Consider the following 25,018-nt stretch of genomic DNA (forward strand, 5'->3'; position numbering starts at 1 on the left):
CCAGAACAGTGACAGTCAGGGAGAAAAATAGGATAAAGGAGGACTCTTTCACATTCCGCAGATCTGAACTTTTTAATAGTTAGCATGTATTAAATGACCCTTGTTATGGATTAAACTGTGTCCCCGAAAAATGTGTGTCAACTTGGCTAAGCCATAATTCTCAGTATGTACGGTCATCCTCCATTTTGTGATCTGATGTAATTATGCTCCATTTTGTGACTGTCGTTAATCCTAGCCTCTCTGCCTGTGGTTATGGTCCCATTTGGGAGCGAGATGTTCACTATGTTAATGAGGCAGGGTTGTTTCTGTTGTCGTTAGGTGCCATTAAGTTGGTTCCAACTCATAGCAACCCGATGTACAACAGAAGGAAACACTGCCCAGTCCTGCACCATCCTCACCATAATTCTTATACTTGAGCCCATTGTTGCAGCCACTGTGTCAATTCATCTCCTTGACGGTCTTCCTCTTTTCTGCTGACCGTTTGCTTTACCGAGCATGATGTCCTTCTCCAGGGACTGATCCCTCCTGATAACACATCCAAAGTACCTGAGATGAAGTCTCGCCATCCTCGCTTCTAAAGAGCATTCTAGTTGTACTTCTTCCAAAACAGATTCGTTAGTTCTGGCAGTCCATGGTATATTAGGGCTGATGTAACTTCAGTCACTGCCTTAATAGAGAGTGTGACTCGAGTCACCACCCTTACCACCCTTATTCAAATCACACCCTTGAGTCACACCTTTTATCTTACAAGAGATAAAAAGAGAAAGAAAAAAGCAAAGATAGTGACCTCAATACCACAGAGAAGAGACGGGAGCGGAGTGCATCCTTTACACCCGGGGTCCCTGCACTGAGAACCTCCTACAACCAGGAGACACACAGAAAGCTGTTAACAATGGAGATGGTGCAATCTTGCCTCATTAACGTAACAAACAACTCACTCCCAAATGGGACCATAACCACAGGCACAGAGACTAGGATTTACAACACATTACAAAACGGAGGATAATGACATCAGATCACAAAATGGAAGACAACCACAAAATACTGGGAATCATGGCCTAGGCAAATTGACACTATTTTGGGGAGGCTCAGTTTAATCCCTAACATTCCACCCTCTGACCCCAAAAATTCATGTCCTTGCCACATGTAAAATACATAAACCCCCATCATATCATTCCAAGTCTTAAACTGACCCCAAGTCCACATTCTCATCTTGTGCAAAATTCCTCACCTCTGAACCTACGAAATCTAGAATGCAAATTATCTGGCTTCCACAGTACAATAGTAGAACAGGCACAAGGTAGACATTTCCAATACAAATGGAAAGAAGGGATAACAGGCACCAAACAACTCCAAAACCCAACGGAACAAATTACATTAGCTAGACCATCTGGGGAATAGCCCTACCCTCCAGACTCTGGGTATCATCCACGCTATCTCAATTCTGGGTAGAGACACCTCAGTCCTGGGCTTCAGCTCTGCCTTCCAGGCCCGCTGGGATGGCAACTCTGTTCCCTTGGCTTTGGGTGGCCCCATACTCCCAGTCCATATAAGTGTAGACCCTACCCTCTTGGCCCTGGTAGGCTCCACTCCTGTCTCTTGGGCATGGCAGCCCTACCTCCTCTGCTTTGGTGGCTCCATTTCCTCAGCAACAGCAGCCCCATAATCTGGAACCAAGCTGGTGAAGATCCAACTCCTTGAAACCTAGGAAGCCATGGCCTCATCCTTTGAACCCCAGCAAGCCGTGGCCAGGTGGCATTCTTAGCTTTCAGTTCAATGAAATCAGTGATGTCTCTGGGTGGGAACATTCCTCCCTTTGGAAGTAAGACCTCTAAACCCACAGAGCGTAAGGTTGCAGGCAAAGGAAACAAAAATCTTGTGAGTGGGTCACTAGGGGTAATAGGGAGTGGTGCCACTCCCATTTCCACTCCTTGATTCCTGGACCCATAAATCCTGACTAAGGGAGAAATAGCACCATATACTGGATGCTGGTTTAGAGCATATACAGCCTCCTGGATAACAGTGCCCCAGCCCTGCAAGGTATTGTCACCTAGCTGGCACCATAATCGTGTCTTTAGAAGCCCGTTCCATCATTCTATCGAGCCAGCTACTTCAGGATGATAGGGAACATGGTAAGACCAGTGAATTCCATCAGCACGGGTCCATTGCTGTACTTCATTTGCCATTGAGTCCCTTGATTCGAGGTGATGTTGTATGGGATACCAGGACGGTGGATAAAGCATCCTCTAAGTCCATGCATAGTAGTTTTGGCAGAAGCAGTGCGTGCAGGAAAGGCAAATCCATATCCGGTAAGTGTCTATTTCCAGTAAGAACAAAACGTATGTTTTATTCTTACACGTACGCAGCCAGCCCGAGGTTAGGCAGACAGAAAGAAACAAGAAGGGAAGCAGGAGGAAGAAAGCAGAGAGACAGAAGGCAAGGAACCTCTGAAAAGAGCTACAACATTGGTCAAGAGCTGTAACACTGAAGACAGCGAGAGGCTCCAAAGGGGCCCAGCAGCAGAGCCAGCAACAACAGGCCTGGAAGGGGCCCACTGGCACAGCCAGACGTGACAGACGGCAGGGCCAAGAGAAGCCTGCCCTGAGGAGGGCTGCACAACCAAAAGGAGCTGAGAGCTGTCCTGCATTGAAGGGAGACTTTCCCTACATGTTTCCTGATCCTGAGGTGTAGCCTGTTACTCCTGATCCTCAGTTGTACACCCTGTTCCTTAAAAAACTACTTAACTGTAAGTATGGTCTGAGAGTTCTATGTGGCCGTTGCAACCAATTATCGAACCCAGGAGAGAAGTAGAGAGTGCCAAGTGAGGGGCGGCTGGTGTCACAATGGGTAAAAAAGGTTCGTGAGTGGAGATTATGTCTGACTCCATATTACAGGGCTCAGCCTTGGGCTGATCCTGGCCACTAAATCATCTGAAGTTAGACAGGTTCTGACACTACTACTACCACTAAAATTTTACAGAAGGGGTTTGCATATGTTACTGATACTGGCCATAATACTCAAATTTAAAAATTGTTTGTTTTTATAAATTACAATTGACTAAATGTTATACTAAGGAGCCTGGTGGCACAACAGTTAACTGCTCAGCTGCCAACCAGAAGGTTGGCAGTTTGAACCCATCAGCTGCTCTGTGGGAGAGAAGACCTGGTAATCTGCTAAGAAACGATATGGGGCAGTTCTACTCTGTCACATGGGGTGCTCTGAGTCAGAATCAACTCAATGGCACACAACAACAGTAAACTGTCCATGACCTGAGGCAAGGTAATTCCTACCCAAGTTTCAGCCTCTTTATCAATGGGGAAGAGGCAGGTACAGCATATGATAATACTCAATAAAAACAAGTTATCTTCCACTCTTCCGCCATTTTAATTGTTACTGTAGCAGAAATGAGAATGTTAGACTACAACAGAAATGTAGCAAAGAGAAAAAGCTTACTCACCATCATTTAGGGCATCAATGGCAGCCACTTTCTTATCATTTGCCTGATCCATCATCTCTTCAGTTATCTAGAGAGAAATTGAAGGTCAATTTAGAAGAGATAGCTAAGAGAAGGAAGCAATTTGGACTTTCTTGAGGATGGAGTTGTCACAATTCCCATTTTCATTCATTTTTCTCTAGTCTCCAGGAAGCAAAGAGAATAATAACTGATTAATAAGAAATTACCCATAATGAACTTTAACCTTTTATATTAAACAACAAATCTCACACCCTACACTCTGCTCTAGACGTGACCTTTGCTTTCCCTCCATTCCAATCAAAGCAGGTTGGTCTGCCCTAGTCTTACAACCTCCTTCCTGTTGCTATTGTTAGCTGCCGTCGAGTCACTTACAACTCACAGAGACCCTGTAAGACAAAGCAGAACTACCCCATAGGGTTTCCAAGGAACAGCTGGTGGATTTGAACTGCCGACGTTTTGATTAGCAGTCAAGTTTCTTAACCACTACGCCACAGGGAAGCTCCTTCCTAGCTACCCACAAATACAAAAACTCAATCTCTTCACTAACAGGTTAAGCTAGTTCTTCTTAGACTCGAATCCTTAGAAGAGAAAGGTCTCATTTCTTTGTTCCTGCAAACATCTATTAAGCACCTATAATAGACGGAACACTGTACAAGATGCTGAAAGTATAAACATTAGTAAGAATAAAACATTAGAGCAAACATCCTACCAAAGATGGAAAGTCGAGAATTCTGGAATGGAAAGTTTCTTTAATATTGGGGGGAAAAAATATCTACCCCATCACCGCTATTGTTCAAAATATTACAAATTCATTAAGAAAATTATTTGATAGGGTTAAGAATGGGGAAAAAAGCTGCCAACTGTATTTATATCTACCTAGACAATCCAATGCAACTGACAGATACTCTAAGGGCAAGATTTAAAAAAAAAAACAAAAAAAACCGAAGTGCCTTCACATTAACAAAAATCATTTATAATATATACTAGAATAAGATACCATTCACATTAGAAAATGAATCTATGAAGTTCAGTTTCTAAGATCACACAAAACTTTCGTAAGGGGAAAAAAGTAAAATTCTATTAAGGAACACAAAAGAAAATGAAAAAATATGGAGATACACACAATATTCATAGAAAGGACAGTACTTCAATCTATCCCCAAGCTACTCAATAAATTCAGAGCAATCCCAACAAATATTCCTGACAAAAGTTTTTGATAAACTTTTAAAAATAACCAAGAAAGATAACACTTTACCTGGTAACAAGACATCCTACAAAGCTAAGGTAATTAAAAAGAAAAAAAAGGAGGATTTCTGTTTATAATATGGTGCATGTGAAATCTCGAACAAGACTAAAAACAACCTTTAAAAATCCATCTTTGACCCAGCAAGGAAATAAAAAAACCTCAAAGACCAAGATTAAATAAAGGCTGAAATCCAAAGAGGTAGCTTTTACCCTTGCAGCAGGTATCAAACCCTGGTGACCTTGTTTTTGAAGGTGGTGCCAAGTCACAGGAGAGACAGATTGAGCTGAAGAAAAGGTAACTGGGTCCTACCAGACATCCCTCAAATAAATATGAAACTTCAAATGCCTACACCTGCAAGGATAATAGTAAACCAAAAATAAACCTGTCCCACATAAAGGATAGTCAAATGAGGAGGAGAAAAAAATGCCCCCCCAAATTCCTAATCACCACCAGTTTTTCATGTGGAACTCATATTTCCTGTGTAATAAAACAGCATGCTAAGAATTTAAAGTGGTCTTGAGCTGGTAGTGACAACTCAGACTCCTGATGGAAGAAAATAAACCCCTTTTGGAGGAACACAACTTCTACTCAGGCCTCAAAAACTGCTCAACAGGTAAAGTTCCAAAGAATTCACAGTCAAAATTTCTTCCTATCTTTCAAACACACACACACACACGAGTCACAATTCACAAAGTACCTCAATGAACAAGACCAATGAAAAACAACAGACAGAATAAAACCAGCAAAAGAGTTCAACAAAAAATTTAATGTGTTTAAAAGAATAAAAGCTAGTTTTGAAAATGGGTAAAGAGTGGAAGACTTATAAGTACATTTTAAAAACCAAAGTAAATTTTTCAAAATGAAAAACACACAAGTTCACACTTCAGTGGAACAGCAGACTAGACATAGAAAGCATTCACAGTTCAGCCAAGAGATGGAATTTTAAAATCAGCAAGTCTAACACTATTTTAATTAACTAACCGAGGCTCCAGAATGAGAAAGAAGAGGCGGCAATGTTTGAAAGAGGCAATTGTTGAAAATGTTCCAGAGCTATAGAAGTTAACAAGTCTCAAATTTAAGATACTTGATGACTCCCAAGTAGGATAAATACAAACCTAGACACAACGAAGTGAAACAGCACCATCAGGAAACAGAACATAAAATTTTTAAAGATCTATTTTTTACAATGACAAAAAGTACTTGTATTTGTTCTTAACAAAGATGCACAAGACCACTATGGAGAAAATGTTAATAAGCTACGGAAAAACACTTAAAAAGATCTAAAACTCAGACACCACATTTATTGACAGTTAATCTCAATAATGAAGCAATGTATCTTCTCCCTGAATTGGTTTAGATGCAGTGCAATTACAATGGGAAAAATGCATTTTGTTTTTCCTAAGATGGGAAACTGACAATCTAATTCTAAAATTATTTATACGGAAGAACAAAGGAGCCAAGAACAGCCAAGATACTCCTGAAGTGTTGGGAGTCCTTCACACACCAGATAGCAAGAATTAGTACAACGGTATGTTGTGGATTGAAGTGTGTCCCTCAAAAATGTCTGTCAACTTGGGTACGCCACAATTCCCAGTATTGTGTGACTGCCCACCATTCTGTGATCTGATTCTACCTCTATGATGTTAGTGAAGTGGGATTAGCTGCAGTTATGTTACTGAGGCAGGATTCAATCTACAAGATTAGGTTTGTGTTTTAAGTTAATCTCTTTTGAGATATAAAAGAAGGAAACCAGCAAAGAGACAGGGGACCTTAATACCCCCAAGCAAGAAGAACCAGGAGTGCACGCATCCTTTGGATTTGAGGTCACTGCTGAGAAGCTCCAAGACAAGAGGAAGATTGATGACAAGGACCTTCCCCAGAGCCAATGGAGAAAAGAAAGCTTTCTCCTGGAGCTGGCACCCTGAATTCAAACTTCTTGCCTACTAAACTGTGAAAGAATAAATTTGTGTTAAAGCCACCTACTTGCGGTATTTCTGTTACAGCAGCACTAGATAACTAAGACAAGCTACATGAGATGATGTAGCATTAGTACGGGGGAAAAAAATCAGACAAGTAGGAAAGAAAGCCTCAAAACAGACCCACACATACATGGAAATGGTGTATTTTGGCGCTGCAGATTGGTGGGAAAGGAATGCTTCAGTAATTGTGCTGGCAGGTAGATTAAAGGTGAAAGGGAAAACTGTAAAATTTTCAGAAGGAAAAGACTATTGTAGCAATTATAACCTTAAATAGTCAAGCATAAAATACGAAAGATCAATTTAATGATATTAAAAGAATTTATCGAGACAATATAAAGTAAAAAGAACAAGCGACAAACCAGTAAAAATATGTGGAGCATATACAGACAACAAATTGTTAGTATCCTGAATATAAAATGAACTATAAAGCAACAAGAAAAAAACGCAGTAGAAAAATGGGTAAAAAATCAGCATTTCCCAAATACCTGTGAATGACCAATAAACATTAAAATATGCTCGATCTTACTAGAAATCAGGAAAATGCAAATTAAAAACCACAAAAACGAACCATTTTTCACAGTAAGATGGGTAAAAATAAAACCTGACATATCAAGTGTTGGTGAAAATACAGACCTAGCCACTTTTAAACTGCTACGGCATCTCTCAGTCTTCCCCCACCCCCCCACCCCCCATTATCAATCCCCCTAAGGAGTCTTTAGATATTTTTCCCCAATTTCCACCCACCTCAAATTTTAATACCACAGATACACTAAACCTGTTGCCGTCAAGTTGATTCCAACCCATAAGCATCCTACAGGATAGAGCAGAACTTCCCTGAAGGGTTTCCAAGGAGCCGATTCGAACTGCCTACCTTTTGGTTAGCAGCCAAGCAAGCACTTAACCACTGTGCCACCAGGGCTCCACAGATACACTACATACATATTGATGTGTTTTGATCCTTTGGAGGACCACTAACCATTATAGTATCTAAGATTTTTTTTACCCTTTCCCTGGCAAAGAACCAATTTTCGCCACCTTGAAGGCTGTATCATCCCTGTTATGAAAAAACCATTTTGGAAAACAACCTGGCAGTAGATATCCTATTAACAGGTAGTTCCATACATAGGTATATTCTTCAGTTGAACTCTACTTTGTAGTCTAAAGAGCAGTGAAACCAGATACAAGTTGAAAGAGAAGATAAAACAGAAAATAACAAGGATTTCAGACACTGTCAGATTGACAATTTTCAGAAATTGTCATGGGAATCTTTACAAACATTTTAAGTAGTAAAATAAAATCCTTTCCTATACGCCCAGGGTTAGAGAAAAACTTAATAGGCGCTTTTTCTCAAAGAGTCATGTCATAAAATTACTGCAAAAGGTGGGACTTTCACATTCCTCGTAATAAGCGGAACACGTCATTGAACTTACCTCTACACTTTCATCTCCCATTTCTTGAGGGGCATCAGTTTCTGGTTCAATCACACCTTCATTGTCAATTTCTGCCGAAGTTGAGACAATGACATTAGGACTTCTGATGTCCACTATAGTAGCCGCTAGCCACATGAGGCTATTAAAAATTTAAAATGTGGCTTAGTGCAACTGATGAACTGAATTTGATATTCTATTTTAATTAACTAAATTTAAATACTGATGACAAATTATAAAATATTTTCCCATTAAATACAATTTCATTGTTTTGGTGAAACTACATTTCACTTTAACCGTCTCACCACGTAAAACAGTCATCATTGTACTATAGTGCGAATGTTGGCATGCATGTAGCTCCTGGTATTACAAAGACACATGAACAATCCAGTCACCATATTGATTCAGCTCCAGTAATTTTTTCTATACACCGATATAACTTTGTTTTTTAAGAGCTACTTCGTGCAGACAGCAAAAATTAGTGATACTTTGATTTAAATCATACTGAAATATTGATTTTAACATAATTATTTTTGTTTTTAAAATAGTGCAGACAAAATTTGTAAGTTTAAAATAAAGACAAACTACTGACGCAGAATCAAGTTCCAAAGCTAGTATTAAAAACACAGTCAGTAAAGGAAGACACTGGAAGGAGGTACATTGCAAATGTCATGATGAATGGCAATGGGAATTCACTGCAGCAGAGTAAAACAAACCTCGTATATAAAAAAATTTTAACATGAGAAAACAGACAATACTGACACATTTTAAGCAATTTCATAGTGATTTGATAGCTTTCTCTTAGCAGTCAAAAAAGAATCAGAGTTAAAATTAGCCACCTAAAACTAGAATTAAACATTGAACAAGAAATTTTAAACAATTTTTAACAAGAACTGAGCTTTTAACTTTGCCAACCTATGAAACAACTTGTTTCATGTACACATCAAAAAAAAAAAAAAAATTTTTCAGACAAACAGCTAATAAAAAAAATTATAGTTATGGAAATTGTTAGGAAAGTAGGAGAAAGATTTTTTAAAAATTTTACAAAAAGTGAAAGATCGTCAATTAAGTTCTCTAACAACTGTCCACAGAACACAGACCTTTCCAAACATTTCAAAGATCAATTAATTCATAATGTGAACAACTGTACCTTTTCTTTAGATTTTAAATAAGTTGTATGACATTAAAGATTGCCCAGTTAATACTTGGGGTATATTCAGATGAAAGGATCTCCAAATTTACAAAGAAATTTTGTTAATTTGTGTCCTTAAAAAACAAAAAACGAAACAAGAAAAATTCATGGCATAGATATTTCTGAATCATTACATCTGTCAAAAAAATTTCAGTTAAATATGAAAAATTTAGTTTCTATCACTCCAGTTAGGTTAGAGCAAAAGTTTGTATTTACAAAAATTTTAAAACAGGAAACTGATGTTTCCCTTATTGTTTCATTTCACTGCATGATGCATACAGAAAAACATTTGTGATCAGTTTTCTGAAGCAGACTCTATGAAAAGTGTCATGGATACAACTGTTGAAAACCATTCAGTATACACATGCAAATGCTATGAATCACTGCCAATTTTATGGAACCGTTAAAAGAAAATGAAGGCAATTAATTAAATTATCTTGTATCTCTTTGCTAAGATGCATTGGTTGAGTCCTGGAAGAGTTGTATAAAACTTTACTGAACTGTTAACTCCAATTAAAGAATTTCTTAGGGGGAAAAAAATTGTGCCTAATAATAATAAAAGATAAAAGATGGCAGAGTGAGTTGCATTTTCTCACCAATACACACTCCATATGACTGAGCTCAACGTGAAACTCCAAGGAAAGGAAAAGTTTATTTGTAAACTTCTATGAATTTATGTTCAACTTGAAACTTCTTAATACAGCTGCTAACCAAAAGGTTAGAGGTTCAAATTCACTCAGAGGCACCTCAGAAGAAAGGCCTGGCAATCTACTTCCAGAAAATCGGGCACTGAAAACCCTTTGGAGTACAACTCTATTCTGACACAGCTGAGGTTGCCATGAGTCGGAGTCAACTTGGTGGTAAGTGGTCTTATGTGTGTAAAACACACTATTTCAAAAATTTAGTACAAAAAAAATACATATTTCATTAATTATTTTTATATTAATTACCTGTTAGTGATAATATTTAGGCATACTGGCTTAAAAAATATATTATTGAAACTAAATGCACCTGTTTCTTTTTACTTTAACACGTCTACCAGAAAATTTAAATTTCAATATGCAGCTCACATTGTCTTTTTATGGGCACTGATACAGTCAATTTAGTTAAAAAAATCAACACAGAACCATATCATAAGGCTATCAAATACAAACTACCATCTCCTCACCTAGATCACTTTCCTCACTTGATGGTTCATCTGTCTTTATGTTTTCTTCTGGCTTCTTACTATCTGTTTTTTCTTCCTAGCAAAGGGAAGGCAAACAATCCTATCAGTATTTAATAACACACCCACTATGTATACTAATACAAATTTATGTATAAACTGTTCACATCCATTATGTCTCACTTGTTGGTGATCCTTTTCTTGTTTTCTTTTGGTAAATTTGCTTTGTTCGTTTTTTAAAATTAAGTATAGGTCCAGTCCCTTATCTAAATCTTTTGAACTATGTCTTTTGGAATTCAATAAAATTGGATTTTTAGAAAGCAAATACAACAGATACATTATATACCACCCTCAACAGGCACTGCAGCCCCCAACTCTCCATAATCAAACACATGCTATTTCTGCAAAATATCCATAAAGACTATAAACAGCCTTAGGTCAATTCAGGTCATGTTGTGCTGCCAAACACACTTACTAAAAATCTTTACATTTTAAAGAGTTTTTGAGTTTCTAATTACAAATAAGGGACTGTGGAACTATAACATACAAGTGATGAAAACTGAAAAAATTTAAAAGTGCACATGATAGAAAGAAAATTTCCTTCCCATCCTATTAGCAACCAGTGTGGTTTCTTACATATTTCATGAACTACAACACAGAAGTGATGAAAACTGAAAAAATTTAAAAGTGCACATGATGGAAAATTTCCTTCCCATCCTATAAGCAACCAGTGTGGTTTCTTATGTATTTCATTCTAGATATTCCCTCTATGTATAAGACAACTCTGCACCTTGCCGTTTCCACTTAACAAAACGCTATCTTGAAGAATACACCATCATCAGCCCACCTATATCTACTCATTCAACTGTACTAGTGTATCGTTATTTACCTAGTTATTTAAATTGCTTCCCTTTTCTTAAAAATTAAAGTCCCACTTTGTAAAATATTTGTGACTCTCCACTGTCTGCAAAGTTCTAGACACTTCAGCAGACACTGAGAATAACACCGATCATAATTCTAAATAAGTTATTATGAACAATTTTAGCAGAGATATGTTACATATAATTTTGTTTCATACATGCTACAAGATCCTTCTGTTTAATTTTTCTCATTTCAATTGTTTACAGATATAACTTATACACTCCTACCCAAATAAACGCACATTTAGTGTTCTAAATACTAAAACAGCAAACTGCCTTATCAGTTTAAGACGGCTAATTAAAAACTTAAGGGAAAACCTTTTAGACATGAGGGCAGAAAATGGGAGAACTAAGAATTGAGGGGTGCATTCTGAAAAGTACATTTCCCCCTCATCCCTAAACTTCAACTACTGGCCACCTCTTCCTGATCTTACATATCCCTGTGGAAAATATGCTCTGAAACTACCTTAGGTGGTAGGGCAGAAAAAATTGAGAATTACTGATTTACTTGTTCATTTACTTAGCAAACACAATGAGTAAGACACTGTGCTGGGTGCTAAAGACTACAAATGCACACTTTCACAAAGCTTACCATTTATAGGCCAAGAATGCAATATACATGACATTTATTCTGAAACACAGTAAACATTCAACCCCAAATTCTCATTTTAAAATTAGATTTCAGAGATTTGGTCTTATAACAAAAATTTCACAAACATCATATTTCCAAGTGGACTTGGGGAAAATGAGGAGTGGTAATTTGTGAGCAGCAGTTAAAATCTATCCCTAAGAAACTTTATAGTACTTTATCACTAAACACTCAAATGAAATTTATAACGTACCTTGATATTTTCTTCTGATTTAGTTTTATGAGTAGCAGGTGGTATTTTACCACCCATGCTTGAGAAGATGAGAAAGAAGATTATTTGTTTAGAAAACTACAATTAACTAAGTCAAGCAACACGTTTACGCCTAAAAAAGAAAAAGAAAAGTTAGACATTCAGATGGTTACTTTTTTAAAACCTTAAGAATACACTAAACTCTCAATTAATTTGAATGCTTTGATACTATGGTTAAGTTCTTTTTCAATTTAAAAATTTATTTTTACCATAGTAGTTAAGGAAAACCTAATCCTTTCCCTGCCACGACAAGCCTAACAATGATGTACATTCTCTATGCCCATTCCTACAGGGAGAGGTAAAGAGGCTGAGAAGCCAGCAGGGAATGACAGAATCATTTTAGTTGTGGGTTTAGAATTCCATAAATATATTCAATTCCAAAACTGTAAATGTGACATTTAGCAAGAATAAACGAAAAAACTCAAACCAGTTGCTCGCTAGTCGATTCCGACTCATGGCGACCCCATCTGTGTCAGAGGAGAACCGCATAAGGTTTTCAGTGGCTGGTATTTCCGAAGTAGATCACCAGGCCTTTCTTCCAAGGTGCTGCCAGGTGGATTCAAACCTCCAACCTTTCAGTTAGCGGCCAATTGCAAACTACTTGCACCATGTAGTTCAGTTTAATTCAAATAGGCAGTTTATAAAATAACATAGTGTAATAATTCAAAATGTTTTCCCCTCTGATTGTTTATACAGTATTCACGTGCCCCCAATATTAGACTTTCTCCTTCTTATCCTTTACCCTTATCCTCTTGGCCTTGCAAACTCTTTTTTCCCGAACACTCTAGGGCAACACCATGACTTATACACAAATAACTTGGTCCAGACTGAGGCACGGGGGCTCCATGCAACAGTCCAGTGACTAAAATGTATCTGAAGAAATGCCACAATAGCAAAGTTGGAAGTCACAAAAACTTTAAACTTACCTTAAAACAAAAAGGCCATAATTTACTTAAAAGATATATTAAGTTGGAAAACAGACCTAAGCTAAGACTTTATAACCAAAGTTATCATATCTACGTACACATTCACTTCAGTTCGGTGAAATATCTGGACTCAGGGTATGTGTCCACTGAATTGAAATGGACATGTTTTCCAAAGATCTTTAACCAATTTACCCTTTCTTTAACAGTGTATGAGAGTTCCAGTTGTTCCACACCTTGGTCAACACTCAGCTATTGTCCATCTTTTAAAAGTTTACCCATTCTGATACGTGTGCGGTGGTATCTCATTTGTAGTTGTCCCTTTTCATGTTATTTATTGGCCATTTTGAATAACCGTTTCTGTGAAGTTCAGCTCACATCCAATTATCTACTAGGTTGCTGTGTACTGAAGAATTAACCTTACCCAAAGACAGGTCTGGCCTTTGCCCTCTACTACTGGGAGGTAATCTCTAAGCCCTTGGAAATGTCTTTGTGTGGGGGCTTCACTCACCAGTCTAACAATGTGATTTATGATGGTGGCTATGAATCACCTATCAGTTCAGTTCCAACCTCCAGTAGGGGCTGGAGACTAAAGGTTAGTCACACGGGCAGTATGTGATACAGCCCCAAAGGCTCAGGTTTAAGCTTCCCCAGTTGGCAATACTCTGTGTGTTGTCACACAACGTGACCAGAAGATGCAGTCCAGAATTCCATGAGGAGAGATGACCCAGACTCTGCCCTATGTGTCTCTTTCCTTGGCTGATTTTTATTTGTATCCATCCTCTAATAAAACTATACCACTTTCCTAAAGATTTTCAAGTCATTTTAGCTGAACTTGAGGGTAATCATGGGGACCTCTCAATTTGAGGCTGGTGTCTGAACTGAGGGCAGTCTTGTGGAGACTGCTCCCTCTGACTGCAATTTGCCAAACTCAATGTAGTCTATTTGTAGATTTTCTTTGTATATTCTGCATGAGCCCTTTTTCAGCTTTATGTGTTGCAAATATCTTCTCACACCCTGTGGCTTGCCTTTTCACTTTTTTCCCAATACAAAAATTTATACACACATTGTTATGTGACTCTAATTGCTCTCCCCATACTGGGACAACGCACTCCTCCTTTCCACCCGATTCCCCACGTCCATTCAACCAGCTCCTAACCCTCTCTGCCTTCCCATCTCACCTCTGGACAGAAGCTGCCCGTTCAGCCTCTCTTATCTACTTGAGCTAAGAGGCACACTCCTCACGAGCATCACCTCATGTCCCACAGTCCAGTCCAATCCCTGTCTGAAGAGTTGGCCTCGGAAACTGTTTTATTTTTGGGCTGATAGAGAATCCAGGGGCCATGCTTTCCAAGGTTCCTCCAGCCTTACTCAGACCATTAAGTCTGGTCTTCTTACTAGAATTTGAGTTCTGCACCCCACCTTTCTCCTGCTCCATCCGGGACTTTCTGTTGTGTTCCCTGTCAGGGTGCCTTTTCACTCTCTTAATGTTCTATTCTGATCAACCAAACATTGAGCAAAAGCATAAATGTTAAGTAGCAAATGTAATCAAAAGAAACAAAACTTGGAATTTCTTATAAGCACCATGCAATCAAGAAAAACATGCACCTTGAAAGCAGAGACTCAAAAAGAGACTTGTACACCAATGTTCACCACAGCACTATTCACAATAGCCAAAAGGTGGAAACAACCTAAATGCCTATCAAAAGATGAATGGATAAACTGTGGCACATACATACAACGGAATACTACTCAGCCACTAGGAGATATGAAATCTTGATACCTGCTACAGTATGGATGGAGCTTGAAGACATTATGCTGAGTAAAAGAAGCCAATCACAAAAGGACAAATATTGTATGACCTCACTTACATAAAAAGATAACTAAAGGCAAATGTACAGGGACCAAAGTTTATTAGTGGTTACCAAGGGCAGGAGGGAGGGGGATAAGGTTGATGGAAAAATCTCATTAAGGGTAGGGTTGCAGAGCCAATTACTATAACTGCTGTCATAAGTTGTGTACCTGTAAAAAGTTAAATTGGCAAAAGTTATGCGGCAGACATATTTACAACAACGACAGGAAAAAAAAAAAAAAGTAGCCCCTGAAGCTGCTTATGTACAACCAAACACCTCATGGGATTTGGCTCCTTTTATAAAGCTGAATTGCAAATTCAGATGTTTCAGGTTTGGAGGTTTAGGGTCATGGTTTCATGAGACATTCCAGTTAACTGCCTAAAAACATGTTTCGTGCTTCTGCTCTACCTCTTAGTTCGCTGTATAGTACCTGGGGTCTTAAAAGCTTGCAAGTAGCCACCTAAGGTACAACAGAAGATTTCTATCCACCTGAAGCAACAGATAAAGGAGAGTCAGGAATATGAAGATATGGAATGTGTGGCTAATTGCCTCCATGAACAACTGCCTCTCTGGATGGTGCCCAGCTATCATAACTGAACATTTTGATCAATGATTCCATAGAAGAATCCTGATCAAAAGGAGAAAATGCAGAACTTCACATTCTCATGGACTCCAGACCTTCTGGAGCCACAGAGGGTAGATGAATCCCTGAAACTATTGCCCCGAGAAAATCTTTAAACCTTGAACCAAAAATATCCTCTGAGGTCTTCTTAAAACCAACAATAGTTTAGCTTAATTAGTAAAAAAGGTCTACCTTGAGTATTGTGCTCTTTTAAGAACTATCTGGGATCAAACTGACAACAGTAATTTGAAAGATTAGATGGGAACCTTAGGGGCAGTGAGTTTATATTAATGAGGGAGGAACAACTCAGAAAAGGGGGGCTACAGTGGTTGCACAACTTGAAGAATGTAAATCAATGTCACTAAATTGTACATGTACAAACTGAATTGGTGTGTTTTGCTGTATACATCCTCAACAAAATTAAATTTACCAAAAAAAAAAAAAAAAAATGTACACACTTATTTCATTCTGTTGTTTACTGTGGCAGTTAAAAGATACTATATGATCTAAAACACTTAAATTTGCAATTCAGCATAAAATAATTTAACAATAAAACAATAAATAGGCGTATTACTACCACAAAATTTTAAAAAATTCTGCTCTAAAGAAAAACTATTTTTCAAAAGAGCCATAGTAATCTTTGCAGTTAAATTTACTGGGCATCTTAAACTATTTTGCCTAAGTCTCAAAATACAACGTCCAAGAATATATTTAAGGTGACATCCAAACATAGTCAGAACAGTCTAATGTTAAAACTTTGGGCGGTGATACTCCTGTCAAATGCATATGAAGCTAAATCTAAATCTAACAAAAAACCAATCCCAAGTCGAGAGATTCTACAAAGTTACTGGCCTGTAATTTTCGAAAGTGTCAAGGCCATGAAAGTCAGGGAAAGACTGAAAAATTGTCTCAGAATTTAGGTGACTAAGAGACACAACTAAATGCAACACGTAATTCTGAGAATTCAATAGTATTAACGCATCAACGTTAGTTTCCCCGAGTTTGACCGTTATATTATGGAGACTATCCTAGCTACTAGGAAATACACATTATAAAATACTCAATGGTGCTTAGGACAGAACACTGGCAGCTTACTATCCAACAGTTCAGGGAAAAAGTTCTTTATACTGTACCTGAAATTTTTATGTAATGTAGAAATTGTTTTTAAAAAATTAAAAAAATATGGAGCAAAAACACGAGGATTTATTCACAGATTTAGAATCACTCACATTCCAAATTCTAGCAACTACTGGAAGGTAACACCAGTTTATAGGTACAAAAATTTCCATTAATGTTTCCCCAAGATTTACAATAAGCTAACTTCCTGCCAAAAATTGCAAAAAACTGCAATTTGGACTTTGCCAAGGCAGGCTTTTATGTTTTATCAAGCAGGGCTGGTGTAGAACTCTTCCTCAAATGGGATCACACAGGACCTCATTCATAATTATAATTTGATAGCACCCAATCTGCTTTGTTTTATAGTTACTTATACTGCAAGACAAACAGAATTCTCTACATAACCGTAATTACTTCAGCTTAAATCAAAACACTGACACGTTTTAACTTTTTCTTCAGTGTCCCCCTCTTATTCTCTAGTAGAAATGGAATATAACAGTGTATCCACTCATTACAACATTCACCTCTGGTGACAGCTATTTCTTCCTGTGGTAGAAGTCTGCTTTACCTGGATTTTTAGAACAATTACTCTTAGGATTTTTTCTCATGAGTACATACAACAGAATAAAAGCATGCAAATATCTTGTGAGTTTTTTTGGATTGTCAAGTTATTCAATACAGAAAGTGATTAAAATCCAGGCCTCAACTACTAGTCCTGAAATTCATGTCCCAAAAGCAACTAAAGAAAAAAGACCAGTTATATTATTAGCAAGAGCCAGTCACATAACTCTAAACTTTAAAAAATTCAGCATCTGGGAAAATTTCATTTCCCTAACAGCGAACTGTGGGTTTTTCTCCTGAGAAACAAAGAAACTGCGAAACGGTTCTTGTTGACTGCTGTGAACAATAAAGTTACAGTAAAACCTGCAAAAACTGGAACCTGTGTAAGGCGGCAACCTGTCAGAGAAGGAAAATTCAAGTGTTTTTAAAAAGTGGTCAATGCACCCTGTCAAAGGCGGAAAGCTTGGAGACCTGGAAAAACAAGGCAGTCCCGTGGAGTTCCGGCTCTCACTGTACTAGAAACCAAAACAAACCCGTTGTCTTCGAGTCCATTCCGACTCATAGCGACCCTACAGAACAGAGCAGAACTGCCCCAAAGAGTTTCCAACGGGCGCCTGATGGATTCGAATTGCCAACCTTTTGCTAGGTTAGCAGCCGTAGCACTTAACGACTGCGCTACCAGGGTTTCCCACTGTACTATAGTACTATTTAATTTTAAATGCTCTCGGAATTTTACATACACAACGGGAGCAAACATCTTGCAGTAGGTAGAAAATTGGTGGCTAAAAAGACTAAGTGAGAAACTTCTTAGAGAAAAAAATTATACCACCATTTACGACATTCACAGATGTTAACTTATGTCTCTTCCCTAGGACAAGCTTATTGGAAGAAATATTCAACTATTTGGTACTCACAGTTTTCTTCCCTTATAAAAATACTACTAAAATAACCATACCAATGCTGAAAGTAGTACCTCTTAGGACTCACAATGCTTTGCACTATCATCTCTTCTAAACTCCTCACCACTTAACAGTCATTTTTAAAATTATCTCCTCGGGGAATAGTTCCCTTTCACCCTTAGACACCCCTCCAATATGTAGTACCTACCTCTATTACATAGTAAAGATCAGAACAAAATTTTATCTTTACTCATTCCCAATCTCTAAATAGACTGTATTTACTGTTTCCCAGCACCTGGCACAGTGCTTGTCCAATTTAGCTCTTGAGTATCTCGCACGTAGCGAGATACTCAAGAGCTAAAGAGCACAAATAGATCCTAGAAGCATGCTGGTCCTTGAAAAATCATTTTTCTTAATCTGTAAGTGTCTGAAGCTATCATTGCCACCAACGGCTGTTTAACAACTGACTGCCAAGACAATCCTACGCAGTTAGGATCGCTGTGAAAAAATAAAAGGTAATCAAATAGGGTTTCCTTTATCACGATAATTTAGAAACTTTAATTAAATAATAAACAACTACAGAACACTACTTAAAGGTAAAGTGGTGAAAGAGGTGCTATGCGTCAATGCGAGGGTGGAAACCAAGATTTAAACAAAAACAACTCCACGCATAAACTGGGAGTGCTCACTTCGGCCCCTCATGTCTACAGCCGTCGGCATTTATATTTTGCCCAAAATATACTCACGACTGAAGCTTCGGGAACCCCGTTCTGTCCCCTTCTTCCCCGCCCCTGTACTAGCCAAAGCTCCCGATCCATTAGCCCCTGGAAGTCTCTTCCCTTTCCCGGCCAGGAACTTGGCCACACAGAAGTGCGACCCTTCCTGCCTCCACGGCTGCCGCGACGCCGCTCGCCCTGGCGCCCGCGTTCCCCTCGCCTCGGCCCCACGCCAGCTGCGTCCCAGCTCCTCCACCAGCAGGCCTCCCTATTCCCACCCACAACGGTCCTCAGACCCAGGTCTCACCTCTCCACCCACTCCCTCAGGAAGCGCATTTCCTCCATGTGCAGAACGCTCGGGTCCTGCTTACACATTTTCACGAAAGCCCGAAGCTCGCTCACTTTGCGGGGATCCATGGTCCTGACGCGGCGGGAGGTCGAGGGCGCGGCAGAGAAGACTGCGGCCCGATTCCTAGCCTGGGAGCTAACAGCGTGACCCCGTAGAAAGGGGCGGCTGCCGCGAGACAGAACAGACTAGAACCTCCTTGGCCCCTAGCTCCGCCCACCCAACGGTCTCGTGACCCCGGGTCCTTCGCTCGCTCATTTCTACCCCCGCCACCTGTGTTCCTGCGCACTCCCTAGAACATTCTAGAAGTATGGCTGTCCGTGCTGTTGCCTGCTGCTCTATGCACGTGCCAGTTCATTGGATGGGTGAACCCTTACACGAGCGCTTTTAAGGTGGTGGGAGATAACAGCCTCTCCAAAGAGCCATTTAGAATTGGGCATATTGTGAGTATGCGCATCAAGTTGACCATGACGCCATGACGCAATTAAGGCCGTACGGCCGAAGCGGTGGTCACAGCCCCGAGCGTGACGTCAACACCCTGCGCCGCCGCTGGAGGAAAGCCCAGTGAGCGGCGCCGTCCGAAAAGGGAGGGGCTTTTGCCCGGTTTCGTGGCGAAGTGCCGTTTTTTTTTTCTTTCGTTCCTGACGCGTGAGCGAGGCCGTCATGCCTTGGCTGTTCTCAACCCCCAAACTGGTTTCCGCCGTAGCAAGTGCCCGCAGCCTCTCAGGTTAGACTCTCTTCCCGCAGTGTCCCTTTGAGGCTTGCTCTCTGAGAAGCCTGCGGCGCCCTGGAGGAATCCAAGTTGTTCTCAGGCGAACCGTGGTTCAGCGGACCCTTTCTGCTGGGGTCTCCGCTCCAAAACCTTCGGTGCGCTCCCTGGATGTCTTCTTTCCCTGCTGCTCCTGGATAAGGGTGGGCTCTGTGTTCCTTCTACCCTTGAGGGATTCTGGGAAGCTGAAATGACTGCAGCGAGAAAAGTGTGTGCCATCCCCCAGAGGGGATGTCTTGAAAGTTACTCGGACTTAAAAAAGTTGTGTCATTTATCACACTTGGTTAAGTGACAAAGTCTCTTCACATCAGGTAGCTCTTCTTGTTGTTGGCGTCGATCTAAAATCCTATTTTCGTGTTTTCAAATTTGATTTGAGAGCTAGTCCAGAATATACAAGAAACGTGGTTAATAAATCGTTTGAGTAGTCTCTTGTTAGAAGAGGTACTGTTTGAAAATACTCGCGGGCTTTTTGTTTCTGAAAGCCCGGGTTGTAAAAGCAAGATGAAGGAGCCGAGATATAAGGGGAAACTTTTTTTTTTTTTTAAGGGAGTTCTCTATCGAGCAATTAAACTGATGAACATAGAGTTTGATCGGTGAAAACGGAATCATCAGCCTTGCAGGCGAATCTGCAATGGCATCGTATTTCAATTAAGGGGGGGTCCATTTGTGAACCGTGTGTGAACCAAGACATATTTGAAATCAAAGCTATGTTTAGGCATATGTTTCTTAAGTTGACATACTTGAATTCATTGAGAATGGAATGTGTTATATCAAGACTTAAGCTTTTCCTATGAAAAAGAAAATGAGAAATAATTGTCCAATGCACAGTACTTGCTCAGTTCTAGTAATAAAGCTGCAGAAAGCTGCCGCTCTCTATGGGAGTAGGTGAAAAGATTGATGTGCAATTGATCAGTCTTGATTACAGAGGCCACAACGTATGATTTTGAGCCGCGACCATCTTTTCTTGTGACTTTTTTTGGATTTGTTGAGGCTTCGTGTAAAATCAGGGTTTAGGATTAGATTTGGGTTTACACATTCCAAGACCTTTGAAAAGTATTCATTATGCTTCAGTTTGCCTCAATGGATAAGTAAATTTAACAACCTGTTAACATCGTAAGTTAGTACTGACTTTTTAACTGAACAGATGATGTCGGATCTTCAAAGGTTCAGTAAGTTAGGGCAGATACCCCCATTTTACCTATAAAGAACTGAAACTAACACAGGATCTCAAAGTAGCAGTTGGGAATATTAGTTATGTGATTGCAGTCTAGTCTTTTTTGCATTATACCACCACTAGGTCTTACCCTTGCTTCGTAGAGTCCTTTTGAAACTTTTCATTGAGTAGGCCAGAAAGAATGTAGTTTCATTCAGTGACTTTTGAGTTAGTAACTGCATGAATCTCCACTTCCCTAGAGTAGCTCATACTCTAATCAGAGAGAGAGAGACAAACCATCACCACCACCCAATGCCGTTGGGTTGGTTCTAACGCATAGCAATACCATATGGTTTCCAAGGCTGTAAATCTGTGTGGGAGCCGACTGCCACATTTTTATCCTGTGGAGCCGCTGGTGGTTTTGAACCTCCACTCTTTCAGTTACCAGTCGATCTCTTTAACCACCGCACCATCAGGGCTCCTTAATCAGGGAGATAGAGAGACAAGGAACACATAAATGACAGTATAGCAGAGTGCGTTAATAGTCTTGACCCAAGTGACATGGGAGCTCAGGAAAGGCAGTGACAGGTTGTAAATATTATATTATTGTGGGGTTTTATTAAACCAAAAAAAAACCCAAACCTGTTGCCATCGAGTCAATTCCGACTCATAGTGACCCAACAGAACAAAGTAGAACTGCCCCATAGGGTTTCCAAGGAGCATCTGGTGGATTTGAACTGCTGACCTTTTGGTTGTCAGCCTTTTAACCACTGTGCCACCAGGGCTTCAGGGTTTTATTAAGTTTTAGAATTTGAAAACTCCACTGACTTGAGGTACTTAAAGAGAAATGTGGTGCTTTTGGTTGCCCCTCTCTAGAAAGGTCCTGGGCACAGAGTATTGAATACCATAGGAACATTCTCATCTGTGAAAGTTGTGCATTCCTGAAGTGAAAATGTTTTGACTAGCCAAAGATTAACCTAGCAGGAATGAGATTTTAATTGTCAAATTATGCAGCTGTTAACACCATCTAGTCATCTGAGAACAAGCAAAATTAATGCATAACTGCAGTTGTATTTTAAAAAATTAAATCATATGAGATAAATATAAGCCTGAGATGGGGAAAGGGACTATTGCAAAGAATATTAAAGAAAGTATAGTAAATAGCATTTTTTTTAAAGCCTGTGTGTAGGTAATAGCTAATTCATTCAATAAATATTAAGTGAGCACCAAATACAAGCACTAAGCATTAAAAGTTTCTACCCTCAGGGGAGACAGACAAGTAGGCAAATAATTGTAATATGATACACTATCTCTAGTGGGTCACCATGAGTCAAGTCAGTGGCAGCCAACAATGACTACAAATTCAGTAATAGAGATTTAATTGTGTGGCAAGGATGAAGTGATGGATATTTCCTGGGAGTAGGGAGGGGCAGAGAGGAAATGTGGCATACTTTTAAAGATTTATTTAAGGACTTGAAAGAAGCCTTTCATCAAACAGACCTGAGGAAAGGAGCCAGCCAGGCAGAGGGAACATATGCAAAAGCATAGAAGTCTGAAACAATGCTGGGTACTAGGCATTGCAGTCCTTTCACATGGCTAGAGGAGTTTTTTGTGAAATATATTACTGGGCATATTAGTAGGTGTTACACCAAAAAGATCTGTGGTATGGGGAATGCAGCATTTCATAGTGTCCCTGTTACATTAATTCTAAGTCTTTAGGGAGGGCATTTGCAAAACATATTTGACATAAGCCCATTTTATGTGGTAAGTCTTGAACTGGTATCACTTGGAAAAATCTGGGCTCAAGCATAAGATGTGTAGAAAGAGATGATAGAAAATCAAGATGAGGAGAAGGCTGGTGGCTGACTCATGGAGGGCCTTGTATGTTAGGTTAAGAAAAAATGAGCATTTTCCTTTTGGGCAGTGGGAAACTATTGAAGAATTTTAACCTGTCGTGTAAGATAATCAAACCTGAATGTTATCTCTGTTAACAGTGGAGAAGTAGACTGGAGGGCATATCATTGCATTCTTAAATTTTCAGAGACACTGATTTTTGTTTTTGGAAAATTGCATTTTCTTTTCAGTTTTGAGTAATACCACATACATAGTGACAGATAAATTCTACTGAATATCACATCTTATATAAGTAGCATTTAAAATACCCTTGTTTATTTATGTTGGTTTTATTTTCCAAAAGTAAGCTTTAAATGCTAATTCTCCCCACTTTTCTTACAGAATAAATGACCTCTTCTCCCCACCCACCAAAGAACAAACGAAACACACTTTACTATAGCAATCATTTAAAAGTACTAGACATTATCATTTTTTCTGACTTCCAAATTTGTTGTATTACCAAAGGGGTATTTTGCCAAAAGCGGTTGGGTTTTAGTGCTTCTGATTATTCATTTGCATCGTTCAGTAACATTAAAATTTACAGTAATTTCATTTCCAAGAAACAGAAGATTGAAGGAATATGACCAATAGGTCTTTTTGCTAAAAAGGAAGACTTCAGTGACAGGGAACATGCAGGATGTAAGTCATCACAGGAAAACCTTTCAGTGCTTCAGAAATTCAGACATCTGAAATGTAGCATGTCCAAAACACCTGCAGTTCTATCTCAGGTAATGGCAACTCCATTCTTTTAGTTGCTAAGGCCCGAAACCTTGTCATCCTTGACTCTTCTGTTTTTTTCATACTCAACAATCAGTCTTCCACAAATCCTGTTAGCCATACCTTTAAAATGTATCTGAATTTGGTTACTCTTTACCACCCCCACGGCCACTACCCTGGACCAAGCTCCCATAATCTCTTGCTGGGTTGTGGCGATAGCCAGATCTCCCTGCTTCTGTCCCTGCTTACTTTGAGTCTATTTTCAACAAGATCAGCCAGAGTGGTCCTGTTGTAAGTCAGATTATGTCACTCCTTTGCTCAAAACCACCAGTGGCTTCCTATCCTACTTACAGCAGAAGTCAAAGTTCATACTGTGATCTAGCTGTCCCTGCATAATCTGATGTCCTGTTATCTGACATCATCTGCTCACTCTTCATCTGCCACACTGGTCTCCTCAAACACATCTTGCACGGCCAGCCTTATGGACGCCGTACTTGCTATTCCCTCTGCTTGGAATTCTTTTCCACCAGATAGCCATTACCTGACTTCTTTAGATCTTTACTCATATATAACCATCACTTTCCCTGACTACCTTAGGTAAAATTTCAACCCTCCCACCCCAAAACTTCATGTCCCCTTCCCCGGCTTTATTTTTCTCTTTAGCACTTATGACTAACACTATATTTTGTTTAATATTTATATTTATTGTTCCTGGTTTCTAAGCTCTGGGAGGGCTCAGATTTTTTTTTTTTCCATAGCAGATGGAATTTTTATTTAAATTAGATTGAAACTACAAAATAATGTGGGAATTATTGATGTATTTATGATATTGTGTCTTCCAATTCCCAAAGCCTTTCTATTCATTTAAGTTTCTTTAATGTGTCATATTAAGCTTTGTAATTATATCTAAAAAGATCTTATACAATTTTTGTTAGATTTATTCTTAGTTATATTTTGTTGCTATTGTAATTTTTTTTTAATAATTACATGATCTATTTGTGTGTAGGTTGGGTTGTACTTGATTTTTTTTTTTTTTTAATATTTTATTGTAGTTCAGGTGAAGGCTTACAGAACAAATAGTTTCTCATGCAACAGTAGTACACATGTTGTTTTATGACATTGGTTAACAACCCCACAACATATTAAC

General features: G+C 39.1%; 2 protein-coding genes across 4 annotated transcripts in view; one reads left to right on the forward strand and one right to left on the reverse strand.

Moving 5' to 3' along the window:
• The window catches only part of ST13 (ST13 Hsp70 interacting protein), a 31,664-nt gene extending 12,144 nt beyond the window's left edge, over positions 1-19,520 (reverse strand). The window contains exons 1-5 of one of the 3 annotated variants that reach the window (XM_004373891.3): positions 19,301-19,520; positions 12,247-12,304; positions 10,488-10,563; positions 8,131-8,201; positions 3,458-3,524 (exon numbers count right to left, since the gene is read on the reverse strand). In XM_004373891.3, coding sequence (XP_004373948.1) covers positions 3,458-3,524; positions 8,131-8,201; positions 10,488-10,563; positions 12,247-12,304; positions 19,301-19,410 — 382 coding nt within the window. In that variant the 5' untranslated portion in view covers positions 19,411-19,520. Of the gene's footprint in view, positions 1-3,457; positions 3,525-8,130; positions 8,202-10,487; positions 10,564-12,246; positions 12,377-19,300 lie in introns of all 3 variants that reach the window. The other 2 variants (XM_023729070.1, XM_023729069.1) reach the window with 2 other exon arrangements.
• Positions 19,521-19,903: 383 nt separating this feature from the next.
• The window catches only part of XPNPEP3 (X-prolyl aminopeptidase 3), a 78,795-nt gene continuing 73,680 nt past the window's right edge, over positions 19,904-25,018 (forward strand). Inside the window, exon 1 of the mRNA XM_004373892.2 lies at positions 19,904-20,066. Within this exon, the coding sequence (XP_004373949.1) occupies positions 20,003-20,066 (64 nt within the window). The 5' untranslated portion in view covers positions 19,904-20,002. The remainder of the gene's footprint in view (positions 20,067-25,018) is intronic.

The sequence above is a fragment of the Trichechus manatus genome, unplaced genomic scaffold, assembly GCF_000243295.1.
Source record: "Trichechus manatus latirostris isolate Lorelei unplaced genomic scaffold, TriManLat1.0 scaffold00027, whole genome shotgun sequence".
Classification (NCBI taxonomy): domain Eukaryota; kingdom Metazoa; phylum Chordata; class Mammalia; order Sirenia; family Trichechidae; genus Trichechus; species Trichechus manatus.